Source organism: Amblyomma americanum, chromosome 1 (assembly GCF_052857255.1).
Source record: "Amblyomma americanum isolate KBUSLIRL-KWMA chromosome 1, ASM5285725v1, whole genome shotgun sequence".
Lineage (NCBI taxonomy): Eukaryota > Metazoa > Arthropoda > Arachnida > Ixodida > Ixodidae > Amblyomma > Amblyomma americanum.
This window is the reverse complement of record NC_135497.1, coordinates 119,614,055-119,641,585: the sequence shown is the minus strand read 5'-3', so window position 1 is coordinate 119,641,585 and position 27,531 is coordinate 119,614,055. Positions and strand designations below refer to the sequence as shown.

General features: G+C 52.9%; 1 protein-coding gene across 5 annotated transcripts in view; it reads left to right on the top strand.

The window, feature by feature from the left end:
* LOC144113549 (puratrophin-1-like) overlaps positions 1 to 27,531 on the top strand; it is a 302,508-nt gene that overhangs the window by 231,311 nt on the left and 43,666 nt on the right. For all 5 annotated transcript variants that reach the window (XM_077646684.1, XM_077646680.1, XM_077646681.1 and 2 more), the window contains one exon: positions 27,254 to 27,442. In XM_077646684.1, the coding sequence (XP_077502810.1) occupies positions 27,254 to 27,442 (189 nt within the window). The remainder of the gene's footprint in view (positions 1 to 27,253; positions 27,443 to 27,531) is intronic.

The window sequence follows — 27,531 nt, the reverse complement described above, 5'->3', positions numbered from 1 at the left end:
GTTGAGCTGGGACGTGAGGCAAGAAACTTCTGCTGGAGGGACGCCTTTGACGACAATAAAGTTTTGTCAGGAAAGTAGTGACTTCTTAAAAAGTAATCTTTTTTTTTTTGGTGAAGTTTCGCACGATTACGGCTGGCGGCGCGTCACAGGGCTCTATAGAGAGGATCTCCCGTTCAGCGCGGCAGGCGTTCAGCAGATACGTGTGCAGGTTCGTCCGGTTGTACCCCGTTGAACGGCTGTTGATGCATTCGAGGCCGCTTTGATCTCCCCGAACATTCTCGACAGCTGAGCGCGTTGTCCGCCGGATAACCGGGTCGTGACACGCGCGCGGCAAGGGAAAGAAAACGGCTGCCCAGGCATTCCGCCCCGGCCTCCCTCTTTGATGGCGGGCGATATTAACTCAAAACAAAAGCGCGCTCGCTGCGCCGCGTGACAGCTGCCGTGCCAAGGGCACTGCGCGCATCCCGAGCCGCGCGAAGCGCTGTGCACGGACGCTTCCTTAATTCGAAACTCTTCTCCAACATGGCGGCGGCCGCTATGCCTGTCACGGGGCCCGATCCATGCCGCGCTGCGAGCGGGGGGTCTCTGCGGGAGTTTTCTCAACCCTGGACCAATTCCAAAACAGCTCGAATGCGTAATCTCTCAGCTCGTCTCCGGCGCGCGGGCTGAGCGCGCGCTTCTCGTGCCCCCCCTCTCCTGCTGCCCCCCAGGCCGCCGTATGCACCGCCCGCCGTTGCTGCTGTTATTATGGTCCCGCTCGCTTTTCGCGGAGCCGTTCGGCTCCACCTCTGCGTCTCGGCCGGCGCGCTTCGCACGTTTCTTGCATTATGCAATGACCTCACCTTACCAGGCAGAAACAAGAAAGCGCGTCTGCCGCGATGGAAAATATAATGTAGACGTCGAAAGGAGGCTCGGGCGAAACACGGCGTCTGTCAGGGTTATCGCTTGCGCAAACGTCGCTTCGTGAGGTGTGGTCCGGCGTAATTAACGAAGGGGAGGCAGCTCGATGGCGCGTCTTTAATTGCACGTCAACGTCCATTCGCGGCGAGCGCGTTGTCTCTTTTTTGTTTTCTTCCTTGTAAGGGACGCGTGGAAAATGCGCTCCGCGAGGAAAGAAAGCGGCCCCCGCGTGTCCCCTCAAGGATGACGCCGGCTGCATTATGCCACGCTCTCGTAATCTCTGCGCGGAGCCATGGTAATGCGCGGGCGGGGCTTCCTCGTAGACGCTCGTCGCGGATCGCCGAGATCGCTGGGGTCGGTGGGAGGGGGGGGGGGGGGGGGGGGGGGGGAGTGCAGCTGGCCGTCCATGCCACTACGTCTTGCCATTTGGGCCACGTGCACCGTCGAACTGACGAAGTAATTTGATACTCGTACGTTTCCCGTCAGCGACCAACCGACCGTCCGCGGGTTTTCGCGCGCGTTGCCGCTCGGATGTTTCGTTCTCCAGTTTAACGAATTTCGTGGCTAATTTCCGCACCGAATCGATTTGCACATTCGGTGGTTGGCTGGTAGCCGGTTCCGGTCCGCGAGCCTGGAGATGGCTGTCCTGCGGGGCCGTTCGCGGTGATATCCGACATTTTGTTTTAGTTGCCGAAGTAAATGGAACCTAAAGTCCATGGTCCCAGCGCTGCCCCATACAGCTTGACTCCCCACCAGCCTGAGACTTCGAACATTTGCCCACAGCGCGTGGAGTGAACGTTTCTTGCCCAACTTTTGCCAATCTAGCAAAACGGCAGGGTATATTTTGTACCGCGAATCCTGGTAACATGTAGGCCACGATGTGTGTGAAAAAAAAGGAAACCTTAACCACTTGTACAGGCTGAAATTTGCATGCGTGCCGAAGAGACAGCATGGAATCCGACTCTGCGCTCGTGTTGATGCATTGGCATGCGTCATGAATCGTACCGGTGAACGTGCTCGTGGAGTGGGCGCCGGTGAAAGGCCGAGAGGCGTTGCCCGTACTGCGTCCGAAGCGTCTGCGTGCTGCGAAATGCGCCGCATCTCAATGGTTCCGCATGAACCGAGGCGGCGTGGAGAACGAGCGCAGCCCCTCGTGCTGGCTGCCTCGAGACGACGTTCAACATGCAGGGATGCTGCGGGACACTCGGGTTATGGAGGAGCCTGTGGGAGGCAAGGAGGTCCACGAACTTTAGGCTTGCAAAGTGGTCGGTCTTACAGCGATAGTGATGAATGCGTGGTTGCGCTTATTGTAAGTCGTGTTAAAAGTCGACCGCCTGCAGTCTGTGTTCGTGTTATTTTGATGCTAACCGCGGTGGCTATTGTTTTCGTGCTTGCGACAGTTTTTGCCGCTTTTGCGCGCTGAGCTTCGCGGCTTGTGCAGCGGGCCGACCTCGTCCCCCGTTCTGGCACCGTAGCCCCGTCACCGTGGCTCTTTTTCTTTTTACAACGTCGCGACCAGTGGCACGTGGGTGCCGCCTCACGCGAGGCCAGCAAGAGCGGGGCTTGTCCCGGCGGCCGCCATTGACCCCTGTGACGGCGAGCTTGATTGGCCGCCTTCCCGTGCGCCCGGGGCCGTCGGTGCGTTTGTTTCTGCGCCGCCGATGGAGACGGCCGAGATTGATGCCCGTCTCGCAGGGCCGGCCGCCCAGTGAAAGCGGTCTGGGGCAGTCTGCGCCCCCTGGAATCCTCTTTATGCGCCGATAGTGGGCCATCCGTATTGGCTCCGGAATAGCAATTACTCGGTGGCGAGAGCAGGCCGCCCCGCTGGGCACCGGCGGCTGAGTCGCCGTGGTCCTGCGGGAGGGGGGGGCAGCTTCGCGGATCTGCCCGCAGGCTGCGTTCACGACCCGCAACAATCGGCCGCTCGAGTGTATCGTGTTCCGCTGGAAGCCGTGCCTGGTGGGCTCGCAAGGCGGCGAGATGGAAGGTGGGCGGCCTCTGGGCGAGCGTAGCAAGGCGCGTATGAGGTTATCCCTTGGTTATATATACTCTTTCCACCGCCATTTTGTCAGCATATCTGCATACTGAATGAACCACGTGGGTATTGAATTTTGAAGCTGGCCAAGAGAAGTCCGTGTCTGTACCTCATGCTGCAATTTTCCGCGCCATCGAGCCATGGCTGGAACCGTTTGTCGCAGCTTTAACTTGTGATATTCTCAGTTGCCATACTTGCGAATTTAGCTCGGATAGCCGCCAATTTTTTTTTACCGGATGCGTGACAACGATTCTGTTTTGTGTCGCATATCGTCAGAGCGTTCTCTTCTGTTCGTACTCGTACCAGTTAATCGCGCGTTCTTTTCAGACGCCTCATAGAGCCAATAAAATTGACCAGTTCTTGCCTAGCGCAAGGATCGTGCTGTCGGAGCAAACAGGCGCTGTGTAGCGTCAGCGATTGTGTTGCCTTCGACCTGCAACCGTTCGAAATTTCGTTACGGCAGTGTCTGCAATGGATCGTGTTCGTTAGTCTTCCACACCCTTGCCGGCAGGTTGACGCCCCGCCGTCATTTGATCCGATCGCCTTAGCCGTGTGCGCACACGGGATTCCCGACTGCTTGCACCGCTGTTCGGTCGATGGCGCCCACGTTGCGAGGTAGGTTTGCTTAGAAGACGGCGTGTATTTCGTTAGTTCAGACGTCGGCAAGGCATCGGTGACGCAATCCTCGAGCAACGCTGGCCTCTGGAATATTTGCCCAATGCGTACGCCGCCACGAGTATGTGCCTGCAGACGCGCTCGTCGTGGTCACCTGTGGCGGCCGCAGCACAGTCGTTCTTGATCGGGGCTGCAGCGGTCGCTCGTGTTCCGCTCGCGGGGCCCGGCCGGCGGCCTTGGGCGCTGTTCGTGGAACGCGCGCCCCGGCAGAGTCTCCCCGACATGACTTAGGCCAAAGGGCGGCACCCGTGCGCGCCCCCGCAGGCGTCGGGGAGACCCGCCCGGCCCAGCCGCGTGCCGACGACTCCGCTGGTGTTTCATGCTCCGCTGGAACTGCTGCTGCCCTTCGCTGCCGTGAGTGGCCCGCCGCAGCAGCTGCGCGCTTCCTGTCGCCTTCTTCATCTCGGTTCTGCGAACAGAGTTGTCCCGTCTGGGACGCCGCCAGAACCGGATGTGACGCCGTGTCACGGGTGGCTCCGTGGCGCTTCCGGCACCGCACTCGCCGCCGTCCCTTCGCGCTAAAAATACCGCGCGATGCAGCTTTTCCTTTCGGCGTTTCTGTTTTTCTTTTAAGGAGGCCGTTTATACGGCTGCTACCACAAGCCTCATTATACGAGCCAAAGATGTGCGTAACGTAGGGCCACCCCAGGGGCGGCTGACTGTAGTCGCGTCTTAGCGAATTTGGGGGTGTCTTATGACGCAGTAATTCATTTTTTTTTTCCTGTGGTAGTCCGCAACTTCCTTTTCAAAATGAGTTGTAAACAGCGGTGACTACGCTTTCTAAACCGGTTTCTCATTGGAGATGAACAAAACAAACCATATGCCTCCTCCTCCTCTCCCTCTGTCATTTCGTGCGTCTAACATTTCCTTTGGCGCAATAAGGCCATGGTTAGACAAACTGCTCTGTAACGCGCTAGCGATGCCAAGTACGGCGCGTTTTCACTTTCAGAGACACATAGAGCTCTGTTGTTGCAGCCTGGACATTTTTTTTTCTCTTTTACATCACAAGCCCCAGGGTTATGGAGCATGAAGCAGCTTCTTTCGTTGTCATTATGCACTTTAAACGCCCCCTTAGAATTGAAGAAACGAAAGTGACGCCTAAACGTGACATCCGTACACTACCGAATGGTATTTGGTATACCTTGATATTAAAGAAAATTCGCTCATAGCTCCAGCATGAAACAGATGCGGATGTTTCTAGTGCGAGTTCATGTAATCACGTTTCTTGTAGCTGGCTCAGTCAGATTCGTAGCGCTACATGGCCTTGCACTCGGTGACGAATCGAACTCGTCGATAGCGAATTGCCTTCATGTGAGTGTGGTGTCTTTTCCCATCGCGAAAGGGTAAGGTACCGTTTGACGCCTAAAGACGTTTTGCAACAGATTCTTCTGTAAGCAGCGTCTAGGCCGCCGCGGTGGCTGAGTGGTTATGGTGCTCGGCTGCTGGCCCGATAGACGCGGGTTCGATCCCGGCCGCGGCGGTCGAATTTCGATGGAGGCGAAATTCTAGAGGCCCGTGTACTGTGCGATGTCAGTGCGCGTTAAACAACCCCAGGTGGTCGAAATTTCCGGAGCCCTTCACTACGGCGTCCCTCATAGCCTGAGTCGCTTTGGGGCGTTAAACCCCCATAAACCAAACCGTAAGCAGCGTCTGTTGCAACTCTGTAGCAAGCAGAGCAGTGTGCCTCTGCAAACGATCTTTCTTGTGCAGTCTCCGTTCGTGCCCCCAGTGGCTCTGCCAGCCGTTGCCGCTCTTGCTTGGCGGTAATTGGCTCAGCGTGCCACGGCGTTGATAGAACTTAGGGCGTCACGGCGTTCGGGCTGTCAGGCAGATGGTGTCCTACGGTCGGGAGGGCGGCGGCAGCTGGCTGCGCGAGCGGGAGAGGGGGCTCGCCCCGAATCCTCGTCGGGGGAGCAGCGCGCGCATACAAGCGACCGCCATTGTTTGCGGCACGCGACAGCGGTCACCCCACCAGCTGCGATCGCCGCCCCTGGGGGCGACGGCTGCGGCGGGGGTGCGATGCGTCGTAACGAGCGATTTGCACCTGCCCGCGGGTCGGATGGGCCGCGCTGCGCTCACCCGGAGGACGCATTCGGTACGGCAGTACACTGCACTGACCCTTCGGAGTTACTGCTAAAAGTTATCACCGTGCTGGCGCATGCAGTGCTTCCCCAGCGCTAGGAGTGTGTAGAAACGTTGTCGGCCTTTGACTTCGCCTTGCCATTGGCCGTGAGCGAGAGCAATCGTTGGGGCGACCGTATATATTGCGTAGTGAACTGCAGCTCTAGTTTTGGCCTGTAGTGGACGAGATCCCCTACGACTGCTGCAGTTGCCTTCCGATGTTCCTTTTCTCAAGCGAGGGAACGTGCAACGCAGGAAGTGCGCCCTCGTTCTGCTTCTTGGAGCCGCTTTTCGCGCTAACTGCGGAACTTTGGATAAGAATGAGTATGGTTTGATGACTGCGCAATTCGGATAATTTACGGCGACGCAAGGCCTACTGCTTGCCGCTCCCTGCAAGAAGCAAGATGGCATACTAACCGTTTGCATCTCAGTCGTTTGCAGCGAACCGAAGACAACATTACGCATTTGTCAGAAGTAACTGCTGGATTCTGCTAATTACCCGGGAGAGAGCACGATAGCTGTTTCCTGATAAAACTTTCAACCTAAGGTTCTGTGTCGCGTCTGGTTCAGTAAGCTTACTGAACTATTAGCCGCATTTTTATTCTGAGCACGCAGGGTTTCTGTCGCAGTCTTGGTTACTACTACTGGGGCGAACAAAATAGAAAAAGTATGGGGGTGGACTCAGGCAACGAGCGGTACCGTCAGTTTGGGCACGCTCATATCGAAGCAGCGTACAATTTCCGCTGGAGACGCAAAAATGCGCGTTACGGTGACCGGACAAGCAAATCGACTACTTCCCCGTCGGGTGCCGTGCCTGTCGTGAGCGAGCCCGCCCAGAGTGGGCGTGGAGCTGGTCTGTGGTGGGCTAGGCGGACAGAGCGGGAGAGAAGGCTGCGCGACGTCCTTTGTCACGCATGAGTCAGCCCGTGGCTCCAGTGACCTTCGCCCAGAGCGCGGACAGTGCCCGGTCGATGGGGATCCGCGGATCGATGCCGGGGCGCAGTGTCTGGCTCGCCGCCCCACCTGGCCACGGCCGCAGGGCCCCCGCCACCCCTGCAATCGCCGCTGCTTCCAGCCCACCGGCCGCGCCGCGGTGGCTTTCGGTCGGCGCCGCCTATTCCACTGACACGGAGGGCTGAAGGCTCGTCTCGAGGCCGCGGGCTCATACCGTTCCTCGAGATCCGCGGTTGGCGTGCTGTAATGTTGGGAGTTAGTTGACGGGACAGCTCCAAGGGAAGTCCAGCCGCGAACTTGTGAAGCGAACTGTTTATATATGGTTAACCAGCGCACGCAAAAGCAAACCTCGGGGTGGCGTAGTGGCCAAGCGCACTTTCCGGTATTCCAGTGTTGTATGGTTGCGGTCAGCTGGAATATTCATGCGTCCCACTGCTAATTTCAGCTTTTTCGGCGGCCATTGCGAAGTATAGACATTATAGAGTGGCACATCTGTGCGAAAGCTATGCGAACAATGAAGTGCATAGAATTTCAGTCGTATGATAGTTAACGCAAAATGACGGGAGAGGAGTGCTACAACCCCAGCGTTGCGAATGAATCTAGCCAAGAACAAAGCGCGGCGGGGCGAGAAAGATGGCCAATTAAAATTTGGAAGCTTTTCGCCTCCGCTCTCTGGTCAGGCTAGTGCCAAGGTGCCAACGCGACAAGTCTATCGAGAAAATTGCGTTTTTCGGTGCCCCGCGTTCCCTGAATAGCTTCAGTTTCGACCGTGCGTTTATACCGCGCTGTGCTACTACTTGGCGTCACTTGAGCGTGTTGCCGTCCTGTGCGCTGCAGCGTGGTCTGGCGCACACGAGGGGCGCCTGTGCACTGTCTGGCCTCTGCGATGTTCTGGGCTGCCGTAATAGCGGGAAGGAGCCGCCGCCAGGCAGTTCCGACGTCGGTGACCCCGCCACGCTGACTGCCACGGGACTAGCGACCCCCAACGCGGTGGTCGAGGGCGATGGCGTTACGCAGAACGGTGGAGATTCTACGACCCCCGTACGTACCCGCCAAGTGCAGTGGCGAGTCTGCAGCGGACACATCGCGTTGGGCGCTTCTTGTGAACCTGGCACTGTAAGGCTTCATAATGGAGACAAGTTTCGCAGCATGAATAAAATGCACACAGAAGACAAGGAACAAACAAGACAGGACTGTGCTGCACTTCCAACTGATCTTATTTGAAAAAGCTCGACGTTTAAATACATTCAGTTATCATGAGGTGAAACCTAATCACAATCATGCAAAAAAGCCATTTCATTCTCCAGCAATGACAGTGAAGGCGTGCTGACGCAATTGTCACCGGCTTTCCTAATAAAAAAGGATTCGATAATTTCACGCTGAAGCTTGTCCTTGGCGTGACCCAGAAACTGGGCCTTCTTAAACATATAGGTTTGCATTTGCACGACCGGCCATCTTGCCGTACACTGCCGGTCGTGCGAATGCTGCGCTGTCGAAAAGTGTTTGATTAGCGATAGTGGTCGTATCGCTTGTTTTTCCGAGCCATTGACGCACTGTAGTTCTTTGTGTTCTGTCGGTGTGACCGAACTGTACGAGTTGCATGCAGACGGTAAGAAACGGGAGTTTATACGGTTGCTATAATTCGTACTGTCAGCAAGAAATCACCGGCGCATGCGGGAAGCGATGTAGAGGAATGGAATAATTCAGCTCCGACTTTGTGGCCAATGTTCGCTGCTGACCGTAAATCCCGTTTCTTCGCGCTCGTCTTCTTGGCATTACCCCCCGCCCTCCCCCTCGTTTTTTTTTTTAACTGGGAAAATGACACGCGCCGTTTGCTTGGGTACTGCTCAACGGAAGAACATCATTGAAGGAAAACCTGTACATTTTGTAATAGGATGCCAAATAAGCAGTCATCATTGTATACCGGTTGCGATTAGTCATCCCATGACGTTTAATATAGGTAGCCATTGGTTAAAAAAAAACAAACTGCTAAACATTGACATGCGAGCTGCAAAAACTTGGATCGCCTCTCTGGCACGTCCGGTTGTTATCGTCGTATCGCGCTGTGATCGGTGCCGTGAACGGGCATATGGTAATTTGTGGTTCACTTCTCACTAATATACACGCTTTCCTGTTTTTTTTTTTTTTTGCGGCGGGTATAACGCTTCCTAATGTGCATACTAACGATTTATGCCATGTTTCGTTCCAAACATTTTGAGAGCTCACTGACCCTCAGGCGTTGCTTAGTGGCGACTTACAATTTCGCGTTTGCGCATCGGAGCCTCTCGAGTCTTTCTTGATTCGAGGGTGTTGCTCTCGGCGGCTGTCACCGGCGTGGTCGTTTTGCGCAGCTCGCGGTAGCTCAAAGAGCGTAATAGTTGCGAAGGGCCTGCCTCGATTTGTGTACATCTCCGTCGCTGTTCGTCGCGGCCCGTAAGCCGTGAGTGTAGACGCCAGTTATTGGTCTTTCTGAGAACGGCGGTTTCGTTTATGTTCCTTAAAGTTGGACCGCATGGGCTTGTGGTACGCTTGGAAGGTCCCAAATTCTCTCGGAGCGCACCGTCACAACTGCTGCCGTTCGCAGTGATAGCGCAGCTGCGGCTCCCCTCCGAAATAGCGATGCTGCGAACACCCCCCCCCCCCCCCCCCCCCCCCCCCCCCCCCCCCCCCCCGAGCGCTTTGCTGGGCGATGGTTATCCACGCAGTTGGATAAGGTGGGGAAGGGTTGACGCACTCACGTGGCTGCCTCTTGTCAGCTTATCCCTTGCAGCGGTATGGGCGAGTCCATGCACGCGGAGGCGTAGAACGGTCGACTGCGGAGCGCAAGCGCCGTTTACTATTTACTGTCGCGCGCTTGGGACGCTGGAGTCTTGTGCAGGGAGTTGCACCCCGCGCTCTATTATGGTGACAGCGACATGAGTGGCTTGTTAAATACGTGCGCTCCATGGTGTGAATTACACTCTCAAAAACTGAGTCTCCGTCCGGCCATGCGTTATCTATACACACGTGCACGATTCCAGAGCGCTCGCGGGATGGTGCCTAGCGTTAGAAAATTAAGTTATGGTGTTCGGCTGCTGACCCGGGAGACATGTGATCGATTCCGGCCGCGGCGGTCGTATTTCGATGGAGGCGAAAAGCTATAGAGGCCCGTGTACTGTGCGAGGTCAGTGCTCGTTAAAGATCCCTAGGTGCTAGAAATTATTCAGAGCCCTCCACTACGGCGTCCCTCATAGCCTGAGTCGCCTTGGGACGTTAAACCCCAATAAACCTTTACGCTGTGCTTAAATTAAATCGCCTTGTATTCCTCGTGGGACAGTGTCTCGATACTGTCTCAGTTAACAAGAAACAAACTGTATAAGCAGTCAGTGCGCACCGTATTTCACGTTCAGCATGGTAGCTGCTCATTTGATGAATTTAGCATCTCGCGTTTTTTTTTTTCTGTGCTGGAAGAAATGAACCGCGATCGATCGCACATAATCGTACACATCAGAATTGAAGGGCTGGTGCTTATAGGTAGCAAAAAAAAAGAGGTGTCCAAGCCTTGGAAATCCGAACTGAACAGGGCCCTTTTCTTGGCGCTTCGACGGGGCCGACGTTGCTATCCTACATCGATCATGACGTTGGCCGGCACTGCTGCGAAAAAGGGCCTCGGGCACGCTATTTTTGCGCAGATGGAGGTGGCAGCTAAGAACCATTATTGCCAGCACCCCTAGTCCGGGGTTTAGACGGAAGGGTATTTATCAAACGAGGTGGTTCCAGCACTATGGATCGGCTGTGGGTGAGACCCGGCATGCTGCCCATGCACAGCAGCGCTCACATGACTGCTGTAGAGGCCGAGGAGTCCGTCAGCAGATTCTCTCTAGTGTTGGTGTGCGGGTAGGGGTGTTGGAACTATCGACGGGAGGGCCAGTGTGTACAGTGTCTCAAGATGTGGGGAATGTCTATAGATAGCCACTGCTATGCGTGCAGAAAGAGCGACAATGACAGATCTCACTGCAGTGGGGAATGTGTAGAGTGAATGGGGGGCGAGTATGTGCCGCACGCCGTATGCAGCCTTGTGCATGTCTGAGTGGAGACGGCGTTTAATCTGGCGAGGTGGGGGTGTTTTTCGGGCGGAATATAGGTAGCGTCGCACTGATACGCAATGCACGGAAGGGATACGCGTAGCTGGCGTGAGCCAGCTCATTCTCTGCGATGTTGCAGTGGAATCTGACCTATTCAACCTCGATGTTACGGGAAGGGCCAGTTAAGACAGCCTGGTGTTGAAATGTAGGGCTTTGGAGTTTCTGCATAGTTAGCTCGACAGGCGGCTTGACTGTCAGCCCGTGTGTAGGTCCGAGTCTGGGAACAGAGGTATCTCTGCGGCTTCCACGATGTTTATATTTTTCTATATAGCAGTGCGGCCTTGTCCTGAGTGGTGACATTCGGGTAAATGCCAGTGGAGACGATAGTTCTGGTCGTAGCGACTCCGGTTCGAAACAAGAGCCAACACGGGAGGCGCGTTTGCGCATGGAATACGTGTAGTATTTCCTTATCTCGTGTGCGCCAGAGCTGCGAGCTCATGTTTCATTAAAATAACATAAGTCATTGCGCGTATTTGCAAGCCTTCCTGGCGTCCGTTCCGACTTCTTGCTTCCGAGGGCACTCCGGGCCACGCCAGCTGCTCGACGCGGGCGCAGCCAGTGAAGGCGGCATTCACCTCACGTTCGCTGCTGGCTGCCCTGCGCCACTTGCTTGGCCTCCCCCGGCGAGAGCTAATTGGAATTCTCTGTGCGCTGTCCAAGAAAGCTGCCGTGTCCTTTTGTTATGACGCCGAGTGGGAAGGACTGCAGAGCCTCCTGACCAGCGTGTTTTTACCTTTTGCTGACTAATGGCGAGACAATCGTCCGCCTTCCGCTGCTGAAAGAGAGCATTGCATTTTAACGAAAGCTAAAACAGCTTTTGTGTTTATGCTAATACCCGAGTTCCTTTCCAGTACAGTGCCCCGATAGTTTAAACCCACACTCTTCGGGATAACAGGAAATGACGCCTGTAAAAGTGCAGCTTATCAGTTTCTCCCTGCTGGCGAGCGAAGATGTGACGTGGGAGCGTGAATCGTAGCCGCGAAAACGATACTTGTACGCATTTTTTTTTTGCCTCGTTTTGCAGGCAGTGCGCGCCTGTAACCGTAGTTTGCACTGCACTTGAAATGTGGCAGCGTCTTTCTTAGATGTAAAATTTACTCGGTATTGTCGGCGCTCGAAATCACTAAGTACACGAGGTTTGTTGGTTGAAGGGGGTTTAACGTCCCAAAGCGACTCAGGTTATGAGCGGCGCTGCAGTGAAGGGCTCCGGAAATTTCGACCCTCCGGGTTTCTTTAACGTGCACTGACACCGTACAGTACGCGGGCCTCTAGCACTTGGCCTCCATGGAAATGCGACCGCCGCGCTCGGGGTCGAACCCGCATCTTTCGGGTTCGTGTCGCGGCGGGTGATGCGAAATTTGTCGAGTCACGTATTTTCTGCTTTATGGCCCCGTAATCACAGTATACAACCTTATTTGCCCCTGGCGTGCGACAAGAAGTTACAGCTTCGTTTATTACTGCCAGTTTCGGTTTTGATTTCGAAGAACACCGAGTATACGCAATGACGTTAACTGGCGCCCTGATAAACGCAGGTGGCAATCCTGTGAGCTCACAGACCGCCGACGTTCAATGTCCTCCCCAGACGTGCCTTCAGACAGGTTCCCGACCTCAGCGTTCGTTGTTGAACGTCAGAGAAGCTTGCGGACGTCACGCTGTTTATCGAGCAAAACCGTTTCGCCACGTTCGATGGGTGTGTCGTTACGTGCTGAACTTTTGAGAAAGTCTGTCGCACGTAGCCCTTAAAATTCAACCACTATGCAGCCTTCACTAATGAATGCAATGAAATGCGTATATGCCATGCGCAGAAATTCTGTGTAATATTCTAAAATGTGTTGAAGACTCGAGGAACCTGCAACTAGAACTAGTTTCTGGCAATCTGCAAGTAGCGACACATCACATCAAATACTGCAGCGCGCGGAGGCCAGGTTTTAATACCGTTGTGCGACCGGCTTTGTTCCCCACGTCATTGGCTGCACGGTGAAGCATGCGCCTAAAACGAGTGCGTATCAAAGAAACGGCCCAGAAGGGACTGGTATACACGGAGGATACGGAGCGTGGGATGCCACAATGGGCATGCTGTCCTGGCGCGTTGCTGTGTGAAGCACCGCCCCTCCAGTGGCCAGTACGGCTGCCTCTACTGTAGCATCCCGTGTGCGCCTGCAGCCGTGTCTGCATATGGCGCTGGGACCAGAGTGCTGAACCCCGTGCGGCGGCCTTCAACTTGGCCCGGCTGACTTCCGGTGGGTTGGCGCGCCGCGTAGAAGGGCCAGACCGGCGAGGCGCCGCCGTGTCGGCTCGTTCGGTCCCCGTCCTTGGGGAAGAGGGTGCGTCGTCCCAAAGATAGGGCGCGCGCAGCCTCCGGCTTCGCGGCCGCACATGCGCTGCCTCCTTTGGCAGCGCGCGTCGAGCCCAGTGTGGTGGGCCCCTTGTTTGTGTACAGTCGCCGACACGGCCTCGGTGGGCGAATAGCCTTGCAGTTCAGGTGCACCGCCTTCTTGCGCACATGGCTGAGCAGACCACGTTTGCCTCAGGGCCCAGGCTTTTCTTGTACCATTGCGCAGAACGTGCACCGAGGCGATTTGTTTTGGGAGGAGTGCGGGGGACCTGGCCCTGACGGTTTCGCGCTTTTGAGGGACGAAAATTGACTTTCGGAATAGGGGGGGGGGGGGGGGGGGTCCTGTCGATTGGGGGGATGGGGGAATAGCGGGGCTCCATTGCGCATGCGCAGGGCAGTTACGCGAGGGGCGTTGTTATCATGCGCCTGCGCACTGGCGCCCCGCTATTTTCCTATCCCCTTATCTGTAGGGTCCTAAATGTCCCTAATATCGTACTTTGTTGTGATTCTCGGTTGGTCCGTTCAGACTCTAAGCGCGTTAGTTTTGTTTTCCCATTCTGATTTGTAGACGCCTTTACTTCCTGTTCTGAGCTTCGTGCCCCATGGCTGAGCCGTTCAGCCCATTTTGCCGTCGCGCTACTTACTCTTTCTCAGGTGAACCGGGAAAGCATACGTGACCTCTGAATGCCAGCATGGACACTTGACCGTCAAATGAAGTCGCTGTGCAGCTCGGGCGCCTCGTACGCACCAAGCGGGCCACTAGGAGGACTCTGCCTGCTTTCACACACTCGTGTCCTGCGCCAACTTGTGCGAATCCGCGTGAGGTTGGAACGGCGCGGTGTTGAGGCGCGTTGTCGAAGCCGCATTATAAATAGCCATCGCCAGCACATCTGCTGCCGGGCCGGCTTCGCAGCCCGAATCCGGCGATGGCGCTCAGACGACGCCTGGCGCGCGAGTGTTGTGTGTTTTGGCACGGGGCGGGTCGGTCGCTTGGTGGCCGCGGCTCGGCGTCGTTGTCTTACTGGCTAACATATTGGAGGCGTCCGTAAATAGTTGGCTGGAGAAACCTTGGCGACGTCTGCGCCGGGCACATGCATGGGGCGGCAACCCAGTTTCCTCGGCGCCAGCCCCTTCGTTCCGGTGGGTGGCGCGCCCCACTTCTTTTCCCTCCACCCCGCGGCCCGTCGGGGCTCTGCCCCCGCGACCAGACTCTTGGCAGTTGGCCACACCGGCAAAAGATGGCACTTAGTCGCCGGCGGAGGAATGGTGTCTAGTGGCGCCATCCCGTGGGCGACGCGGCCGCGGAGCCGGTCGGGTGACGCGAGAATCCAGCTGAGCGCACAGCGAGCGTCGTGTGGCAGCTGGCGGCGAACTTGACACGCGCGGCTGGCAGCTGCCGCTCGCTGCAGTGCGCGCACCTCTCCGTCCGGCGCGGACGACGGTCCTACCCCGCCCGACCAACGAGGACAAGGTTACGCGAGTGGTCCCAGTTACTCCGTTATCTCGTCCCGAGCGCCCACGCTTTATCGTTTTTACGGCGGCCCTTCCTCCGCGGTTTTATGGTTTTATTGGTGCGCGCGTTTTCTCGCCGGCCGCTCTTTCCCCGCGCGGAGGCGTCTGCTGACTGCGAGGACTTCTGATAAGGAAGCGGCCCGTGCTGGCGACCGGGCTGCTGCTGGTGCCCCTTCGTCATGAAGGAAGCCGACCAGGGCGCGTCTCCGGCGCGCTTCGGCGGCAGCGAGAGTGCTCAGCTGGTGCGCGCCGCCTCCTGCGTGTTCCGCCAAGGAGTGCAGAGCTTCCGGATGCTCGGCATGGTTGCCCTGTCCGTGTGCAACCTCAAGTCCCCCTTTCTGCCCCGGGCCCCCGCCAAGGTGCTGCGCAAGTTCGGCGTCGCCGCCGGCCTGCCCGCCGTGAGTCGGCCTGTGTCGCCTCTGGTGCTCATCGAGTGCGCGCTTTATGGTCGATTGATCGCGACGAGTCGGCGACAAGCGGGATGTAGTGATCGGCTAGACAGCCCACGCCGGTGGCTGCGCGAGTGCCCACCGTGTGCCTGCTGGCCAGCTGTGGCTCTCGCGCAGCACACTCATTCATTAGCGCATTCACTGTCAGAACTGCTTGTCGCGCGTATTGGAGCGTGGCGTAGATGCTCTTTTCGGCCAAAATGATCTTCCTCGTGCAGTTCGTTCAACGATGCAGGCATTTTCCTTTTTAGCCGCGAATCTTTGGAATAGTCCAAATTTCGCGCGCTCTGCGTTGCTTACTTTGCCGCTGTGTCTTTACTTTTGCTCCGTGCCCGCTGCACGGTCGGAACAGAGCGTGGGGGGCTTAGCTGTTTTCTTCCCAGAGCCCCTCGGGCGGCAGACTGGCCGGCGCCCGAAAGTGAAAAATGGGCCCATTGTGGCCGTGCACCCCCTGTCTGCCTGTCGATTCTTCTGTCGGCCGGAGGTCCTGCAAACGCTCTGAAATTCGGGGTCATCGGGGCTGCCTTGTTTCTCACCCTCTTCGGCGCCCCCTACTCCTCCTCTCTGGGCTTGCGTACAGCGAACGTTCGCCTCCGGGCCTCGCCGCGTGGCTACCGACCACGAGTCACGTTTCGTGGAATATGTCAGGATTGGCACCGGTGCCCCGTCGTGGCCGCTAAGCGCCCCCGTGTGCGCTGCCGCAGCTGAGCTCACAGGCGGAATTCCTTCCAGGCTTTCTCTCGGGCAGTGTCTGTGTGTACTCAGCGGGCCGCATTCCGAACGGCCGTTTGTAAAACGGCGTGCAGTGCGCTGCCGCGGTGGCCCATGTGCAGTCCCTTTCGCGTCCTGGACAAAGGCGAAAATGGGGAAGTTGGGAACGGGGCTACTTCTATCTTATCTCCCCCTCCTTTTTTTTTTTGTCCTGTGACGCCTGTAAGTGAAGCCAGGCCAAGCTAACAACTTCATCCTGCTTAACGGGAACGTGTTCGATCGTTCTGCTCACAAGTGTTGTTTCTTTTCAGACATTTTCTTGGCTTTTCTTTTTTTTTTTATCGCTTCCTGTTTGTTGGTTCGAACTGCTGTTTCCTTCGCGCCCTGTTTTCCGGAGGGGATTGAGCTGCGGCTGCAAAGAAAATGATGTTTCCGATGACGTCATCGGAAATCGGCGGGGGCGCGTGTTCAGTTGTCAGGCGGCGTCGTCGTCCGCTGCTTCACATTACCATATTTTGATGCCCAAGGCAGCCCGATGTTGATTTCGTGTGATATACCCCTTTCTTGCGTGAATCACTTGTTTAGGTCGATCTTGGTGTTCGTTGAAAGCAAGGCTGTTGAGAAAGATGGAGTCAGTCGAAGGTAACGAGATCTCTGTTTGGACAAGTAGCTGTTTTGTAGTTATCGCGCGCTAGTACGCTGCAGCTGTCTGCTTTTCGCTTGCCTTCCCTCTTTGCATAATACATCCATGCGTATGCTTACACTTGGCGATATATCCATTGGGTGATCGGTGGGTGCTCACTTGCAGTGCAAGGGATCTCGGGGAGAAGGAGGTATTCTGACCCCTCCGTCTCTTTGAGTGAACTGGCTGAATCCTGGCCTGTAGCAGCGAATTTTTTTTCTTCTTTGAAGCTAGGGTGTACGTAAAGCTGCAGTAACTTAACAGGTGTTATCGACCTAAAAGCGCCGTAATGCTTTGACACTGAAGTAGCCGTTTCCCATTCTGACGCACCTGCTCCGGAGACGTGAACTATCGAGTGCGTTTAGTACCTCCGGTTGCTTTTATCTCCACTACTTGCTGCACCATTTAAAATGGTAATTAAATAGCTCGAGGCGGCCATTACACGATGCTTTAAGCCAGAAATCCTGATTGTTTAATACGCACCCTGCAAAAGTGCGTAAAATTTGATCGCTTTGTTTCAACCAATTGTGAAAATCTGCCTTCGTCATTCGTCATATGGCAGCTAGCGCACGTCGTGATTCGGCCGAAAGGTTAAATAAACGCCACGCCTCTCGCACAAGGACTCCTGCTCGTTTCTGCCTTTCCATGTTTGCTAGCCTGCCTGTTGACACCGTGGCCGAGAAGTGGAAGCGAGCGTTTAGCTTCACGTGGGCGCCGCTTGGTGCGTGGGCAGCGCGTGACACCCGCAGGACCGCATAGTGGCGCCCCGAGAGGTCGGCGGCGTAAGTGAGGGCTCGCGAACGTAACGTGTCCTTCGGTGAGAGGCCTGTGGACGGCCCATTTGAAGCTGCGACGCGTTTTAGCGCGTCGAAGTGGCCTCACAGATCATAAGGTTGTAGCCAAGTGTGTGACAAGAATTGAGAGAAAAAAAATTAGTAGCCAGAAATGAAGCAGGCGCTGTTCCAGTTTGGTAGCCGAAAAAATTGCATAGGACGCGACATGCCGGGGTCAGGGCAGTCGGAAAGCTTCGCCAAGATTTCCGCGCGCTTCTGGCGACGCATTACCTCCGTTTCCGTCCGCAGCGCGAGCGGCGCTTCGGGCCAGTGCTCAATCTGCGGCAGCACCCGAACAGGTGTCGTGCCACTTTCTCGAGCACTTGGCGCTCACGCCTCCGCGCGAGCGTCGGCGCCAAGGAAAAGGTCAGGGGCCGGCGGCGAAGTCGGTCGACGAAGAGGCCCTCCCTCTGGGTTGGCGGCCCAGTATCGGCGGTCGAAGGGCCCGCGTTTCAACGCCTACCGCTGGTGTCGTAATGTATCGGTGACGCATCGATGCGGGTCTCTCTCTCGACTGGCCTCTGGAGCCCGCGACGAGAACGCTCTCTTCGGTGCAGAGGCGGGCGCGTGACCAGAATCGCTCCTGCCCGCGCTTTCTTGGCGCACGTGCGGCCTTCGTTGGACGCTGTGCGCTCTCACCCTGCACTTAACGGACGTGCGCGCTTGCGGCTCTTGGGCTCCGCACTTCTTGGACCCAAGCGTCGAATTGTGGCATAACAGAGCGAGCGACTCGTGTCCAACAACAGGGAGGCGGCATTTCGCTCCTCGGACGCGCAATGATTGTTCATCAGTCGCCAGCGGTTTCTGACCGTGGTAGAAATATATTCGCCGCTGTGATGGCGGTTTGGATACGATGTGCGCTCGCCACCATCCAATATTTTGCTTTTCATTTGTCTGTGTATAAGCGGGCTGCGCTTTGAGTGTCTCCCTGCGTAAGTGGAGAGTCTCCTCCGTTTTGTCTCCCTCTGTCAGCGTCGCTGCATATTTGCAGAAGCGCGCGTTACGCTAGGTCACCGCTTCCCAGGCACCGCCGAACAACTTGGCGCAACCGTGAACAACCCCCCTCACGCTTCGCCGCTGGCGCGAGTCGCTCTCCCTCCGCGGCCGGCCGGGTCTCTCGTTTTCTTGGCCCGCGTTTCCGCGACGAAACTGGTCCGCGCTTGCCGCACTGCGTGAGCGCCAAGCGCGAAATCGCTACTGGGCGAAATAGAGTTCGCGCGTTGACTTGTGCAGTGTGGGCTAGGTTGAGCCCCCTTGGACGGAAAGTGACAACTCCCTTCCTGACTGCGCTTCTTCCTATGCACGTCTCGTCGAGGTTCGCGTGCTGGAGCTCCTCTCTCTCCGCGTCAGTGTTTAGGAAACGCTTGGGCGGGGGCGTTGACCTTAACCATGTGTAGGCACGCGCCGCATGTTTCCGGCTGTGACGGGGACTGCCTCCCTATGGAGTCGCTGTGCAGTGCGCATTAATAGATCGGGGCGCGCACAGCAATACATTGCAACAGACTGCCGTGAGTTTTCTCTCTCCTGCTTTCTTTCCCTTCCGTCTTCCTTTCTTTCATAGGAAATCACTGAATACGCGTTTCATTGCCTTCAGCAAGGTGCGACAGTTGAATCCTGAATGGAAATAGCCACAGCCGACAACGCCATCTCCAGGCAACGGCGTAGCTCACAGTCGTTCTCTACGCACTATTCGCTCTGATTCCGTGGCATACCACGTTGCCGTTGTATAAAAAAAAAAAAGGCGACAGGTGATCCGCTCCGCTCAGTGAGATACTCATATCGTGTCGGCCGCGCTGCGCAGCTGCCGCGTGCGTACTCAGCTGTGTTTGCGCCGGCAGCACATAAAAAAAGAGAAGGTAATGATTGAGGAGGGGAGATGCTGACGCCAGACGGGCCCGCGTTCGGCGGCAGACACGGCGTTTGCTTTTCTTTCTGGCTTGCTGCTGTGCGCCTGGCTGAAGCGGGCTCCGGCGAGAGGAGAAAAAAAAGCTCTGGGCTCCCGGGTTCCGTCCAGATCGCCTCTTCGTTTTCCCTTTGACGATGGCTTGGCACTGAATCGGTCCGAGCATATATTTCTTTCTGGCGTCTCGCCTATTCTCAAGTTTTATTAACTTCATACAGTGAAAACGCCGGCATTTTGTGGCACTAGCTTTGATGGATGCGTGCTTTATAAAGCGTTGGATAATGGCAAGAAAAACATCACTAAAGTCGCAAATGCCCAACAACTTTTAGCGCCTGACCTACTGACAGGCGGCAAGGGTAGCGGTGTTTGTTTCTTCGCGCTTTTAGAGAGCTCGATGTTATCTTCGCCACTGCGCCTATCTATGCGTGGCGCTCGGGGTTGGTGTGCCCCGCAGTTATTTAGATAATGGCTCGAGTGTCCGCGCTGCCGCTTGCGTCATAGCGAAAGACCGGAATAGTCCATCATTCAGGCTCGTCTGTGGGAACAAGTTGAGTGGACTGGGCGCTAGCTGAAGTGCTTATCTTTGCCTCTCTGCGCTTGTACTACCGCGGTGTGAACGCCCCGTTGCTCGACTGTTGCATAGCTCGCTTTGTGGCGCAGTGGACAGCGACGTTCTAATGGCATACAAATGCACTTTTTGCACAGGCATTCCGCTGCTTGTTGACGCCTGTTATGCGATATGCTGTTATGCCGTCCACGCTACAGGAACACAAAATGCTGTGTTTCCGCCACGTTTCTTGAAAAATGGGCTGAACACAACACAATGCGAAGGCAGAAGCTTCTTAAGAGTTCAGTGCATGACTGTATTTACTGGGTGGATTGGTATTTTCCTTCTGCGCTGTGTTGTCAGGGATGTGATAACTGAACGAGCTGTTGATCTTACGCGAGGTATTATTTTTATCATTTAGGCAAAGGCCCGTTTGGCCGATGTGCGACTTGCCCTGTACATTGGCCGAACGGGCCTTTGCCTAAATGAACGCTCAGGCGAGAACAGCAGGAACGTCGGGGGATGAGGGGTCCGGACGTGTGGCACGTCATTGCCGTTTTCATAAGAGCAAACCTAGCTTTGAGGAATGTCCAGTGATAGGAAAAAAATGGAGATAAAAGAACTTAAAGAGATAATTGAAGCCTTTGCGATAGAAAAGGTTGGTTGAAAAGTGTGTAAGCAGTCCATCCTTATCACTATCAACAAAAGACATTGCCTTTTTGCATGCAGGGCACTGTGCGAACTTGTGAAACTTGCTTACATGTTTTTTTTGTTGCAATTTGTTTAGTTTTGTTTTTGCTTTTGAGAGGTCCGATTTCACACCGTCAGCCTGATAACGCTGCATCTGGTGCCCCCTGCTCTTGATTTGTACCTTCACAAAACCTCTAAGCGCCAATAAAGCGTTCAGCGGAAGTTAGCGCTTGCGTTCTGTCTTGTCCCTGCTTTTTGCGCTATGAAACCTTATTGGCCTATAGCACTGCTGAGAGCTTCACCATATAATGAGTGCGCACAGATGCGCTTTTTGCGCTGTGGAACCTCATGTGAATTACCCACTAGCCCGAATCATCACACATCTAAGTTATAGGCCAGTACTTGTGAGTGTGCGTGGGTATGCTCCGCCTCTCTTTAATTATATACACCAGTTTTCCTAACGACGCACATAGCATTTGTATGAATGCGGCCATCTAGAACACGGGCTGGCACGAACTTCAGCTACACTAGGAAGGCGCCACAAAACAAGTCAGGGGCCGTCTTTTATAGCGTTTAATTTTCATTTTTTTTTGCCCTCTTTCCTCTGTGGTGCTCTTCGGTGAGGAGGGTCGTGGTGTGCAACAGCAGTGACTATAGGGTGACTCGTGTAACTTGTGCCGGAATATACGAAAATGCGGCGCATTTTGCGATACAGGTTCGATACGTTTTCTGATGCATTTTCTCGCAATACTAATGACTAAAGCAGAGCTATACCCAACGAAAACTGCCTTCACAGCGCAGATGTTAGGTGTCCATTCCTGACTTGAGTGGCGTCCCCTGTTAGAGGGCGAGGAGGAAGGCTGGGGAGGAGAAGCACAGGAGAAGGAACGCGGTCTTGATAACTCCACCGTCGGAGGCACGGACGCATTTTGACGGGCGTTGTGTTGTGTAACTACATGCCATGTGTTTCAGGGAAGCCCGCCACTAATAAAAAAAAATAGGATTTTCGATTTAAAGAGAAGCTTTTTGCAGCATAATAATACCGATGTTGACGGGCGTCAGAAAACAGGCGAACCATCTGAACTAGTGAAGTGATTAACTAAATTTTAATCGCCAACTTCTAACTATATTGCCGATAGGCGCCTCATTGCAATTAGATTCGTAGCCGGGTGTTAGTAATATATCTATCAGTTTATAGAGTTTCGAAAACGTGTCTGGCCTCTCCGCCGTGGCTCGACAAGTGTAGGCCATTTATCGCGCCGCTTGAAAACCGCGCGACAGTGGAAACCGTACTGCGACGTGCATCACAAATGCGACACTCCGGGGCACATGTGCCACGTAACAGTCTGCCCCGCCTGCACTGTGCTGCTTATAGTGTACTTGATTAGTGCTGCTCATAGAGTTTATAAATATTGCCTGGAGGGAAAGCTGACGCCACCGTCTATGCGAGCACTTCACCTACCGCGGGAATGCCGGGAAGACGCGGTTTCGCGACTAAAGTGTCTGGCCGAGAGCATGAGTTGTACCACGAAATTGGTAGTTGTGCCGCGATGCTCTGCTTTGTGCGCAGATTAATTTATTTCGATGTACTGTGTTTTTCGCATCTTCAAAATATTTAATTCGTGCGTGGAAGTTTCGTGTTAGGCTGGTACGGAAACTTTGACAGCATTTCTCGCGAGGTGTGCCTCGAGAAGAGCCGGTATTTGTACGGCTGAATCCGCGTTTTATTCGCAACAATAGCCAAGTCAAGTAAGAAACCTCGCCTTCCCGGCATTCCTGCGTGTGGTGCTGCTCTCCACTTCGTTGCTCCTGCGCGGGCGGGGCAGAGAATTATGGCGCTAAAAGCTTTTCTTTTTATTCCGGAGCCCTCCACTACGGCACCTCTTTCTTCCTTTCTTCTTTCACTCCCTTTATCCCTTCCCTTACGGCGCGGTTCAGGTGTCCACCGATATATGAGAGATACTGCGCCATTTCCTTTCCCCAAAAACCAATTTTCGTTTTTAGCTCGATCAAAGACCCTACATTTAAAAATTGTTGGTGGCTTTCCCTCAAACACCTGGTATATTTGTGTGACCGATGTCTTAATTTGAGGCTGAATTTTTTATTAGTTTTTTTTAAAAATCCTCACTGAACGCGTAGCACTCTTCAAAGTTGGATTCGCACACGATCGTGCGTACGGTCGGCGTTGGCTTGTTCCGGGTCGCAACGGCGTCACTGTCCTCTGGCCGGCGACGTTCATTGACGCCCGAGTGGGTTTTGCGGCGCGTGGGGCCGTCGTGGGCGTGCTTCTGGCGAACGCATCACGGACACCGCGCTCTCTCCCTCGTGCCTACGCGAATCTGCTGAAGGCTTATTTAATTGGTGCCTTGCGGCGATAGGACTGCCCACATGCCGGACCACGGCCCATAGCCTTTCTTAAGCCACGCCGCCCCGATAGGTTCTGGAAAAAGTTCCAAAAAGCATGAGGAAATGAGTGCAGAGTGCTAGCCGGAAAAACTGAAGTAGGTAATTAAGGGTTACTTGGTTGCTTTTCCTTCCAGTGTATGGCTTGTCAGAGTTATTTTTTATAAGTTCTGACTGGAGCTTCCACATGCAGTCTGACTTTGAGACCTCCTTCGACATGTATGCTGTGTTTACCATATATAGTAGTCTAGACCCAGCGTATAGTCCGCAATGACTACTTTCGTCCAAAAATAGGCTTGTACACTGTCCGCAGATGTCCCAGGGAAGCATCCCACATCCGTGAACCTTTTCCATTGACGTCAAATTCTTGTGCCACTGCTCGGTCTGACTTTACTGCATGCACATGCTCGACCACCTTAAGCTTGAATGCTGCCAGGAAGGCTCTACGTCTTTTCGATCCATTGCAGCCATTCTTTATAAAGGACTGCAATGCCCTTGTCGTTAGTTCACTGTTTCTTATGTTGTTAATCGAGGTTTTGTGTATGTGCTCACAAATCCGAGCACTAAAAAGCGGTACTACCAGTAACATTTGCTTGCATGTCGAAGCTGATTGCAAATTGGAGCTGATCAAATTTGCTATGTGATTTTAGCACGTCAAAATGTCGCAGGCACAGTTGGGTCTACGTTTTTTTTTTTGCTTTGACAGCCACACTGGGCTTCTCCAGCCCTGACAAAAGGTCTTAAAAAAAATAAAATATGCATAGTCTGCATGACGTGAAATTTCAGCCTTGAAACAGGTATAGTTCATGGGCTATAGGCCAGAAAATACGGTAATTTTTCTCAGAAAAAAAAAAGCTACAGAATAATTGGCCTTCCTAATGCAAAGACGCATCATTTTATTTTATTACTGTCATCATACTAAATATTCATTTTTCTTTTTTTTCCTGTTTGAATACCTGCAGTATTTTCAATGTCGAACACCATCCTAGAATAAGCAACAATGATGCTTGGAGTCTTATTATTTGCTGTTGTTGAACCTTTGGTTCCCTTGATCTTGTTTTGCATGTTTTTTTTATCACATGGTTGATTTTGTCTGGGAAGACATCTGACCCTCATGAAGCTGTTTCACAGCTGTTGTGCAGTTTTTTCAACTAAAATTTAGGACACATATCATGGGTGCTTGTTTTCTAGAAAGCCAAAATGCATTGCATGACAGTTCTGCATCCTTGGGGCTTGAAAATATCAAACTTACTGCTATGAAGCTGGAATTTTATTGGTCATACTTTCTACTCATGTACTTGGTACCATAAAACATTAGTGCTTCGTACTATATCAGTACTTGGCACCACATTTACTTGTGGTTTGAGTACCTAAAGGTACTAATGTGCCGGCTCTTACTCAAAGGTTTGAGTGAGCTGTTCATCCCAATAAGGACCAAATACATGAAATGCACTTGTTTGCCATACTACCAGACTCCTTCAAGGCGCTATTGTGGCCGCAGGGCAGTGTGCGCACCCGTGAGCGAACCTTGGTGAGCCTCTGTGCATGCCCCGAACAGACAGGCTTTGCACCCAGTCTGTTCTCCGCCAGGCAATCACGCGCAGGGACCGAACGCTCCGCGAGTGCTACCTTAGACGATTAACAGCTGGATGCCCCACTCCAGCTGTAGTGAACATAGTTCTGTGCGCTTGTGTTTTTATTGCTTCATCATTAGCTAATCACGCGTGCAACCTGTACATATTTATTATTGTGTAAATAGTTTTTGTGTATATTACCTCTCCCCCCTATCCTCTCTTCTTGTCATAGTTTCTTACTATTAACAGAGTAATATAGAGTTTCTATGAATAGTAAGAAACTCTATGCTTCTTGTCCCCTCACCTCTTTCATTTCATTTCTCCATTCTGCCTGCTATCCTTTCTTTCTGCTGCCCCAGCTCAGGTACTTCAGTATCGATGGCAGATGCTGGGCCTAGCAAAAATCTTTTCCTTCCTTTTTATTATTATTTTAAAAAACCACTTACTACCACGACTACTACTACTTTGCCAAACAATTGCGTTTGATTTTAATATAAATCATATGCTAGTCAAGAATTTTCTTTCCTTTTGGCCCTTCACGGCACTGAGCAATGTTTATAGATATACTTGGCATTGAATGCATCCAGATTCCATTGAACAAAACTTTTTCTCAACTGCCTTCAAAATTTTTTGGCTAAGGCATCACCTGCACATGGAATTTTGTATGTAGCAGAGTCTGTAAGGTAAAAAGCCTAGCGATTATGGAGGAAGTATTATGGTTTTATATGTGCCAGGAGCACGTTTTTCTGCAAAAGTGAAACAAACAAATTGTCATGCTAGTGTCAAAACGTGCATAGTCATGTTTATGTTTAAAAAGTTAATTGGCTGGTATTGTTAAGGTAGGCAAGGAGTTTGGGCTAGCTTACATGATCTAAAAACTTCGTTTTTTTTTCTGCCAGAAGTATATCTGAAGTATGAGTTGTAGAAAGTAATTAAACTTTGCTTGCATAACTGTGACAAAACAGGCATAGGCAATAAAACAAATAAGACCCTCTGCAGATATTTTTTGGTGCTTGTTTGTTGGCTACCTAATTTCCATGGGGAAGGTTTCAACATATTAAGCCGTATTTCAGGGGAAACCCACTGTTCTGAAATGCACAACCTTATGTGATATGCTTTGTGCAAGGTTGTGCTCTTATGATCAGGAAGGTGTGTTTGTTGGGCATTTGACAGCTATTATGCTTTCTTGCTTGTTTTGAGCATGCTGGTTAGCTCCTTCTACGCTGCTGTTATAAGGGGCTCTGAAAGGGGCTCTATTCAAGTTGCGGTATGCCTGTGATGAAGACACCGCTTCACGAATATCCTCCTGGAAAAATTTGTTTGATTCGCTTTGTAGCTGAGTTATCCATAGTCAGAATTTGAATTTCAGCGTCTTCGCACCTTTCCCTCTCCTCTCATCACTTTTTGCTTGCTGAAAGGTAGGCGCTCCTTCGCCGACCCCCCTCTGGGAGCGGAGATTCCCGACCCGCCGGAGCTAAGCGGCTTATTGGCCGCAGCCATGGTAGCTGCCTGATGTCTGAAAGAATCTAACCAATAGCCATCTCAGAACTGGTATACGCAGTAGTAGCGCGACGAAGGAGGGTGCGAGCATGAAACAGTCGCCGGAAAGGGCTCGCGAACTTTCGTGCGTTATTGTGCGTTCTTTGCTGCATGTAAAAGTGCATTAGTATTTGGCTCAGGTGTCCATGACAACACATTGCAGTGATTGAGCGAGTTGATGTGCTCTTCTCGGAAGGTGTTGAGAGAGCCCCTTTAACAAAAGAAGTGGATTATTTTTAAATAACAAAATGTGCTTTGTACCTCTGGGCAAAGCCATTGTGTTGCTATTATTCCTATTGTAGTTCATTTCCTTCTTGTGGCCGATTTGAGTAATTATCACTTAGTCCTTGCATGTGTAAAAGCATCGTTGTTGTCTTGGAGTTTTTTCACTCCTTTGCACCAACCAGCGTGGGTCAAAAGTGAATTCATTTCCAAATTAGTTCTTCACAGAACATATATATATATATATATATATATATATATATATATATATATATATATATATATATATATATATATATATATATATATATATATATATATATATATATATATATATATATATATATATATTCTTCAGTATCGTTATACAGAGCAGCTGACTTATTTGTTGTACTGACCTTGGCACACTGTTTGTAAACATCAAGAATTTGTTTATTGATGTATAAAACTAATATATATAGAGAAAGAAAAAGACACATGCATGCATGTGTGAAGTTTCTCAATGTGAGTGGCTAACCTCAACAACATCTAGTTTGCTTATGTTGCCATCTTACACAACATTTAATCCAATAATGCTGCTCTTGTTCAGGTACAAATGCTCTTACGGGACCTGCAGATGTGCTTTCAATGAACACATTATTGGTCTTTTGTGCAGGTGTTGAGGAGTGGGCTGGCGGTGCTTGTGCAGCCTCCTCCCTCCCTCTCTTTTGTAGCGATACCTACATTACAGTAGCATTTCGAGCCTTTAGCATGGCGCCGCCGCCACCCTGTGGCTGCGTTGCCACGCTGTCACGCGGTTGGTCACGTGGTGCGGAGCAGCTGCCGGTGGCACGGCGCCGTGGCTGATCACCTGGTTCGTCACATGGTTGGTCACGTGACCAAGTTCCACCCAGGCAGCTGTAGCTATCGCGTCACTCCAGGTTTAACCAGAGCTAAACCACCACCAATTTTTTTTTTTGTATGCAGATTGTTTCCTCATATGCAAGGTAGCCAATTCAAGCCTCTTCAAAGGGTTGTCTAATTTTGTGCTATATGTTTTTTCAGAGACAGATCGAGAAGGGCAATGACCTTCTCGAGGAGGTGGCCATGGCATCTTCGGTAACAGGCTTAGCAAAGGGCACTCAGGAGCTTGCAGTGTCACTCAAGCATCACCTTGACTGTTTCACGGATAAGCTGGAGGACACTCGGGAGAAACTGGAGGACACGTCTCGATGCTACCTTCTTCTGGACCATGTGAGCGTCGAGCGACTCTCTTATTTCATTTTTGTAACAGTGCTTGTGCCATATATTGTACAAAGGGTTAAGCTCAATTGAATGATAGT